Here is a 9,107-nt window from a genome sequence, read left to right on the forward strand (position 1 = left end):
AAAGAAGCCAAGACCCTCTCACAGTTTTTGAAGGCCTGGTGAAGTGGGGTTTGTGGGAATGGAGAGAATGACAAAGCTGAGAGATGTTGGAATCAACACAGCTTGTTGTAGACTGTACTGAATCTGAGAACGCTAGAGCCAGAGCTGGGAAACTCTGGGGAAGTCCCTCAGAGGAGTGAGCGAGCAGGGGGCAGCCAGTTGAAATGAGTATCTGGACCATATTTGGGTGTGGGAGCCAGGGGTCCTGGGAAATAGTAGGAAGTAGATGAAGGAGCCAACTGCAGAGAGGAAGTTGAAGCTGAGGAGAGGGCAGGGTGGAGGGAGATGTGCAGGGCCTGGGGGCCAGCCCTGAGGAAGGAACACTTAGGATGGAGGGGGAGTGCCCCGAAAAAGAAGTTATCTGTGGACTTAGAGGATATAAAGGCATGAAAGTATCCCTGAATCTGGTCAAGAGATGGAGACCTATTTTTTTTTTTTTTCCTGCTTTCAGGGTGTTAGGTAAGGAGAGATAGAGGATGAGGGAAGGAAAAGGTAGCAACACCTTTCAGTTGCTTGCAATAAAAGAAAATGAGATAACAGGTTAATAATTAGTGGAAGAAAAAAAAGTAATTAGTGGAATAGGCTGGGTGTGGTGGTACAAGCCTGTTATCCTAGCACTGGAGGGGCTGAGGCAGGAGGATCATTGAGAGTTTGAGACCAGCCTGGGCTACAAAGTAAACTCAAGGCCAGCCTGAGCTTCATAGCGACACCCTGTCTCAAAAAGACCAAAAATTTAAAAAAAATTAGTGGAATAAAGGAAAGTTATTCAGGTTAATTAAGAGGGCAGGAAAAGAAAAGGAATTGTTAATGAAGACACGGAAAGGAGATTTTTATATGACACTGGAAGTGCTTGTGCAAACAGCTATGTTGCTAGCTCTGTTCTCTAGAGTCTTACATGAGAAGCATTTTTTCCCCTAATGAAGAGGCTAAGAACACGTCATCTTCTTGAGGAAAGATAAGTAGTTCCTTCCAGTAGGTTGCCCCCAGCTATACTCTTTGTGAGCGTATGTGCAAATGAATTTATCTAGTTCTCTGATCTCCAGATCCACACCTACAGATTTCCAAATAGGCTTACTCTGATTCCTCATTGAGCAACTTTTTCTTTTATCGGTAAAGGAGACATTAACACTGCACAAATGCGAAGCAGCATGTTGAGGTCTGAAATATAATTTTTATTATAAATATAGAGCAAATTTTACAAATAATCAACAGTAGCTTTAGCTAGGCAAAATTAAATAACCCAGCATAGCATAGATGATAGAAAGTACATACAATCTGTGTCAGGGCTGGAGAGCCCTGGAAGAGAGGTACCTGAGTAGGAGAACCCCCAGTGGATTCTCTTAGAGGAGGCCCATTAGAGGACCACGTGATCAATCAGTGAACATCAAATAAAGTCCTTGCCTCTAGAGCCCCAAAGACATCTCATCTGCATAACATAAGGCTGCAGGAGAAGCACATTTGCTTTTTCCTTCTCTTGTCCTTTTTTATTCCAACTCACACTGGGACTCACAGACCCCGCAGGCAAAGTTAAAGTTTCAGAGGCTGATAGAAACCCTGGTGGGGCGTCTCCTGACCTCACACCCCCTTGCAGCCCACATGCCCAAGGGGCATCAGCACCAGTGCAGCTTCCCGGGTTGTAAACAAAGCCATCAGCAGGAGCCTAGTGTTCCCTTTAGGGCGCTCCCACTTTTCAAGGATCAAACGCAGAGGCTGAGGTTTCCTGAGACATTAGGGCAGACAGGTAGAAACGCACAGGCAGAGATGTGGAACAGAAGGGCAGCTGGTGACAGGTCTGAGGGGGCCAGAAACTGAGCCAGGTCCCTTTCTGGAATGAATGAGGGAAGTTTTTTATTTTTTATTTGTTGCCTTTAACAACAACAGCAACAAAACCTTGAGAGGCTCCTGGCCAGGGGGCCTGAGGGCTTTTAGAGGCTTCCTATGTAGCAAGGCAGTCAGGTCAGCTTACACAGTGAAGTAAAAATAATCCTTTTCAGAGGGCAGAAGTTACACAAATTAAGCAAGAAGGTCCAAAAATTAAAGTGGCGGAATGTCTCAGAAGAGGAGAAAACCATGTGCCTCCAGTTGTGCGTTCTTTACAGTAATTTTAAGTAATGAACGAAGGATAACTCTGTTGTTTTCCCAAGTTCCCAGCAGATTTCATTTCTTTAAAGTTGAGCCGCCCCCCATAGGAGCTGCAGTCTCTTCTCCAGGCACTTCCTTGAATAAAGCCCTCGCAGATATTAAAGATGTAAGTGCGCTTCGGCATTTTCCACTGGGCATTGCCTGTGGCCCTTGGCCCACTGTTTTCCTAATTGTTCCTAGTGGATTCTCTGGAGATGGGCTTGCCAGAGGGCTTAAATGATATTTTAGCTAAGCAGCAAGATGTTTAGACCCCGACACAGCAAACAAAAAGCGTAGGATTTCCCAGTGCACTGTTGGTTGGTTACATATTTGGTTTTCTTGGTTATGTTGGGCTTCACATCAGGGTTGGAGAGAAAGAAGCCATTATCGATTTTATTTTCTTTTTTTTTTTCCTGGCACCTGCACTTAAAGGGGAGAGGAAATTACCCAAAAACGATGGCAAATTCAAGTAGCATTCTGATAGGACAGGTCTGGGCTGGGAATAAATGAGTATGCTCTGAATAAATCAGTTTACAACACAAGTAGGCTGGGTAGTGGGGGAAGGGCAGGGAAGCTGGCAGCTCTCTTCCAAAATTGGCTTTGCCTACTTCCAGTGTCAAGGAGCCTGGTTCTCCTGCAGACTCCCCAGGTACCTTTTCATTTACTGACATTGGACGGAGGAGGTGTTGCAGCCCAAGGTGGTGTTGGAGAGAGAACAGAACATGGGAGATATTTTCCTTTTCCTCTGGGCCAGAGATGAGGAGTCATCAGCAGTATTGTGACAGGGCAGGTAACATTAGTTCTTCTTTACTTCTGAATAAACTGTTTCTGTTACTGTAGGGGGTGGGGAGTCTGAAGTTGATTGCTTTGGTTGTAGGGTATTGAAATTCAGGGAAGAATATGCAATTTCATCCACCTGTAAAAGACAAGCACCCATCAATTAAATTACTCTCACAGGCCAGAGCCTCACCGTGGCTGGTGGGGTTCCACACCACTGTGCTGCCACCTCTTTGAAACACTGAGCTCTGGAAAGGGCTTATTCTCTGCTTTCCATGGTGGTGAGTAGGTGTTTCAAGAGCTAAATCGTGGTGATGGTGTGAGGCCATGGAATACAATAACACAGTAGTGAAGATGAACACGTCACAGACATACACAACATAGGCGAACCTCACAAAACAACACTGACTGATAGAAGATGGGTGTGCTATCAGGATAGCAGACATGACGTAGGAAGGTGACTGGAAAGGTTTTGTTGGTGCGGAAGACATATAGTGTCTTGATGGGTGCTGTTTTCATGGGGGTATTCAGCTTGTGAAAGTTCACATACTGCAAAAGCATACTTATGGTGTAATCATGTTTCAGTATATGTGTGTATTCCACTGAAAGATGGAGATGAGAAAAAAATTCTATAAAATTGTTATAAAATAAAGGAACCAGGGCCCCAGATCCATTAGAATGGAAGTTATCTTTTGGCAGGAAGAGCAGGGTCAGATTGAAGGTAGATAAAGGAGGAGGGCAACATAACTTCCTTGTTTGGGGCATTGTGTTAGTGCTTTACATGTTAACTCACACGATTGCATTAACCTCCTTTTGAAAAAAACTGAGGCACAAAGAGCTTATGTTATGTCCTAAGGGCCACAGAGCTACTAGTCATCACAGCTAGGATTTACACATAGCCACGATGTGGACTATTCCAAAGTACACTTTCTCGCTGTGAGATGGACTCATGCAAGAGATTCGCCAATGCTTCCTTGTTTCTCTATTGAGGAACGTAGGCCCAAACTTGATCTCACATCTGTGTCTTCAAGAACAATCCGTTCTCTCTGGGAACATTTCCATTTGAAAAAATGAGCCAATGAAACTGGCTGTGCTTACCTTGTTAGGAGAGTTGTCAGAGGGGCCCAGACCTGGGGAAGCAAAAGAAGAGTTAGCACTCCATGGAAATGCGGAGCTCACTTAAGGCTTCATGATTTGGGGGACAAAGTAGCAGGTGGGGGTTGGTGGGAGGACAGGGCAGGAACCCCATGATCACTTAAGGGATCTGCTTTCCTCAGAGTCTGTGGTCCAGATCAGTGCACTAGAACCAGAGGAGGGGCAGGGAGTAGGCCTCAATGCACCCCTGAAAACTTCTATCAGTTCACAAGGCCTTTATCCCCTCCCACACACACAAAAGGGGTTTCTGAGCAACAGGCTCCAATGGCAAGGAGGGGCAGTGAGGGTCCAGAACACCCAGAGCATCCACGAGCCAAGGAAAGTCTCACCGAGGGAAAATGCCCACATCCATCATAGAGGCAAAGGGGAAGGAGTAAAGGTGAAGAAACGACTCCTAGTGCCTGCCTAGCTCAGGTGGCATGAGCTTCCCTCCAGGCTTTGTCTCTGGGGACTCTTGGCCTAGGAAGGACTTAAGGACCTGTGTCAACTTAGGGCTGCGAAGTAGACATCCCTCCCTCCAAATTCAGAGTGGAAGGAGTAGCAGGTGAATGTGGGGTTCTCTGCTAGGGCAGGGCACACGTTGGACATACCCGTTCTGACTGGGTGAGTGGCTTTACTTACTGTGGTTGGAGACTGAGAGCTTGTGCTCTGTGAGGTCATGCTGGTCGCTTGCCCTAAATAGATACCAGACACTGTGACTGCTATTCCCGAGCACAGGACCTCTGATCCCTGAGTTAGGAAGGACACTGTCAGCAGACAATTTCTCAGCACTCCTTGATGTCTACTCATTTCACGGCTGGCACTGTCTTTCCTCTTACAGTCTCATTCTTCAAGCCGACGTAGTCCCTTCTACTGGGTACTCCTTCCTGTTGGAGCCATGTCCACATTTATAGCTTGTTTTCTCCTGGTGCCGGGGTCAAACCCAGGACAAACTCTGCCCTGAGCTACATCCCCAGCTGTGCAAGTTAGTCTCTGTTGACTCTTCCTGCCTACTTTACCTTGGTGCCTCTCCTACTTTGTTTTGCATAGATTTTGTTTGTTTTTCCCCCTTAGTTTATTTACTGCCCAAGGGGAGTCGGGTTGTCTCTGCTTTCTCTTCATTTCCCTTCCTCTCCTGTCCCTCCCTCCTCCTGCCACTGTGGCCAACAGAGCAGATGACTTACTTTCATCTGCTGTTCCTTTTATTTCCTCATTTGTTCACCTTCTTGGACCTTGGCTTCCTGACTGGGGGGATAGAGGGCCATAACTGGATCTGTTCCTCGGAGCTACGTGGGGATGACAGCAACCATGCCCCAGAGACAGTAGGATGAGGACAGGAGCGTGGAGACCCGCTGGAGTTAACACCGAGCAGCAGGAGTTTAGGAAAGTGAAGAGGACACCCAGCCCCAAGACAGAGGTATAAGGTCCGTTCCCTCTCCCAAGCATGGCAGATGGCCTTGGAGGAAATGGGAGAAGTGGAAAGGACATCCTACCCTCCAATCTTCCTGAAAACCAGGCAATACACCAGGACGGTTATCAGAGCCACGCCAGCTACAACTCCAATCACGATGCCGACAATGGCCCCAATTGAAGGGCCAGAACTTTCTTCTGAATCTGTCGTGGAAAGAAAAAAGTCATGAGGCTGAAACTATCTTACAGTGGGGAGTCTTGAGACACAACGCTTAACGTGAAATAGTATCTATTCATTCCTTCAACAGATGTATATTTCTGTGGAAAGACTGCTGTGAGGTGACCGGCAGACTTTGTAATGTTTACCCCTCACTGGTGATCTATTCTCCTGCAATTCCGTCCTGGCCTTTCTGCAGTTGTTTGAATGCTCCACAAGTATGAGAAAGGATTCTTGTTATTTTTATATTTGTATCTGCCTATAGTATTGTGGCTCCATATTTTTCACAGGATTGCGGTTGTGGTGGCTGTGGATGTGTGCCCCTCAGCTCTCCTGTGGAAATACGTGCCTCTCAGCTCTCCTATGGGAGGGGCTTTCGTGACAGCCACTCAGATGAGTGCACCCAGAATTCACCACCTCCTTAGCACAGAGACCTCGCTTCCCACAGTGGTCAGCAGGGCGTAAGCAGACCCAACTCTGCCGGACACAGTTCTCCTCTGATGGGAGACTTTGGCTTGAGAACTCTCTATCAGCCTGGTGCAAACTCTCTGAGACCCAGCTGCGCTGCAGTCAAGAGCTTCCTTTTCTTTGTCCTGCACACAGGTTAGATATGAACTGTGGTTTAGGGCTCTCCTGGGCCCTCTCCGTGAAGCAGGCTTTATTTCCTATTATGGATGACAGACTGGGCTTAGAGTGCTGAAAAGGCTTACTTAACTTCCAATGGCTGAGAAGAGGTCAATCTGGCTGCCTGACTTCAAAGCTAATAATGATAGGACTAGTCATAGCAGGTAACATTTTCTTTACCTGTGACTTCTTCCTGAAGGTTAGTTAATATGTAATATATTTAGAACAATACCATGAAGCAGGCACTTTTATTACAATTTTCAGAAAAAATTACCTGAAGCTAGAAGAATTCTATGTAAGATACTCATAGCTGTAACTGCTAACATTTTTTGTTTGTTTGTTTGTTTTGGTTTGGTTTTTTTTGGGGGGGGATTGAACTCAGACTCTTGCGCTTGCCAGGGAAGCACTTATTCCACTGAGCCATCTCCCTGCCCCTCCCCCCTCATCTCCCCGGCCCCGCAACTGCTAACATTTTAAAAAAGATCTCACTTTAATAATCTAAACTGGGTGTGGTGGTGCACAACTGGATTCCAGCACTCAGGAGGCTGAGGCAGGAGGCTCGTTGGGGTTTTGAGACCAGCCTGGGCTACAAAGGGAGCTCAAGACCAGCCTGAACTGCATATGGACACCCTGTCTCAAAAAAGACCAAAAAAAAATGTTAGTAATCTAGTATATGAGTTAGGGACATAGAAAAAGAATAAACTAAATTGAAAGCTAGTTGAAGGAAGTAAATAAATTTATGGTAAGGATAAATAAAATAGAGAATAGAAAAGCAATCGAGAAAAATCAATAAAACCAGAAGTTGATCCTTCAGAAAAGATGAACAAAAGTGACTTTTAATTAGATTAAGAAAAAGGAAGATTCAAATTACTAAAATTAGAAGACAAATAGGATATTATCAGTTCTTCAGAATAATGATTTTAAGAATACTATAAATAATTTTATGCCAACAATTGATTAATTTAGGTAGAATGGACAAATCCCTAGAAACAAAAGGAGTTGTGAAGTAGAAAATATGAATAGATCTGATTCAGTAAAAGCATTTGAGAAAATTTATTTTATTTTATTTTATTTTATTTTTGGCAGAAGCGGGGATTGAACTCAGGTCCTTGTACTTGCCAGGCAAGCGCTTATTCTACTGAGCCATCTCCCTAGGCCCTGAAAATTTATTTTCTTGAAAATAAAAACCACTCTAACTAGGCTATGTGCTATAATGTATACCTGTAATCTCAACAACTATGGAGGTTGAAGCAAGAAGATTGTAGGGTCAAGGCTAATGTTGACACCTTAGACTCTGTCCAAAAAATAAAATTAAAATTAAAAGGTCTTGGAATTTAGCTCAGTGGTACAGCATTCTTTGGGTTTAATCACCAATACTGGAAAACAAGACAAACAAACAAAGAAAGCAAAACAAAACAACACAACTGGGAATAGAAAAAAACCCCTAAAAGACCATATATAAAAAAATGCACAGCTAGGGCCCTGGAGATAGCCCAAAGGTCTAAGCACCTACCTGGGCAAGCACAAGGACTGAAATTCGACCCCTGGTACCGCATGTCATGCTGGTCCAGCCCTGGTTGCACTGAGAGGACCACAAATACCAGGCATGGTGGTGCATGCCTGTAATTACAGCACTGGGGAGGCTGAGACAGGAGGATCACTACAAGTCTGAGTTGCATAGTGAGACCCTGTACCAAATACATAAAATTAAAAAAAAAAATCCACAGCTAATATCAGACTTGGTGAAAGACTATAGGTTTTTCTTGTATGATCAGAAAAATACAAAGATCTTTGTATTCACTTCTACTTACACTAGTATTAGACACCCTAGCCAGAACAAGGTAAGAAAAACAAGTAAAAGGCATCCACATTAGAAAGAAATAAACTTCGGGCCAGGGAGACGGCTCAGTGGAATAAGCGTTTCACTGGCAAGCGCAAGGGCCTGAGTTCAATCCCCGGTTCCACCAAAAAATAAATAAATAAATAAATAATAAAGAAACTTATCCTCATTTCCCAATGACAAGAACTTACAGGCAGTAAATCTTAAAGCGCCCACAAAACTATTGTAGTTGGTAAGGAAATTCAGCCTTTGCAGAATAACAAAATCAAATTCAAAAATCAGTCATACTTCTATGTGCTAGCCATGCGCAATGTAAAGGAAAGTTAAGAAAAAATCCATTTATAAGAACATCAAAAGAATGAAATACTTAGAAGCAAACTTCAAGTCGACTCTCATGGTACATGGCTGTAAACCTGTACTCTGGAAGGCTGAGGAAGGAAGATCATGACTTGAGATCTGCCCTGGACAACTTAGCAACTTAGTAGTACTTTATCTCCACAAAACAAGAAAAACACTGGGGATCTAGCTCAGTGCACAGGCCCTGGAATCAGTCCTTAATACTGCAAACCAGTTACATCAAAGATGTGAAAGACTTGTACTCAACAAAACTTTAATACGTTGCTAAAACTATTTAAAAACACATAACTCTCATTGATATTTGTTTCTCAGTAAAATTATTTTAAAAAATAAATAAGAAGACATAACTGAGAGCTGGGGAGATAGCTCAGTGGCATAAGTACCTGCCTGGCAATTGTGAGGTCCTGAGTTCTATCTCTGATACTGAAAAGAAAAAAAAAAAGCCGTAACTGAGACGTTATTCTTTTTTTTTTTTTGAATTGGTTCTCATAGTACATCCTGTAAAGTCAGCACTCTGGGAGACTGAGGCAGGATGATCTCAAGTTTAAGCAAAGCTCAGGAAATTTAGCAAATTAATGAGGCCCCAAG

At 44.1% G+C, this 9,107-nt stretch overlaps 1 protein-coding gene across 1 annotated transcript in view; it reads right to left on the reverse strand.

The window, feature by feature from the left end:
* Positions 1 to 1,200: 1,200 nt before the first annotated feature.
* LOC101574606 (carcinoembryonic antigen-related cell adhesion molecule 1-like) overlaps positions 1,201 to 9,107 on the reverse strand; it is a 40,209-nt gene continuing 32,302 nt past the window's right edge. The window contains exons 6-10 of the mRNA XM_012517613.2: positions 7,874 to 7,904; positions 5,565 to 5,685; positions 4,714 to 4,766; positions 4,036 to 4,067; positions 1,201 to 3,076 (exon numbers count right to left, since the gene is read on the reverse strand). Coding sequence (XP_012373067.1) covers positions 2,957 to 3,076; positions 4,036 to 4,067; positions 4,714 to 4,766; positions 5,565 to 5,685; positions 7,874 to 7,904 — 357 coding nt within the window. The 3' untranslated portion in view covers positions 1,201 to 2,956. The remainder of the gene's footprint in view (positions 3,077 to 4,035; positions 4,068 to 4,713; positions 4,767 to 5,564; positions 5,686 to 7,873; positions 7,905 to 9,107) is intronic.

This window comes from Octodon degus, unplaced genomic scaffold, assembly GCF_000260255.1.
Source record: "Octodon degus isolate 3935 unplaced genomic scaffold, OctDeg1.0 scaffold00197, whole genome shotgun sequence".
NCBI lineage: Eukaryota > Metazoa > Chordata > Mammalia > Rodentia > Octodontidae > Octodon > Octodon degus.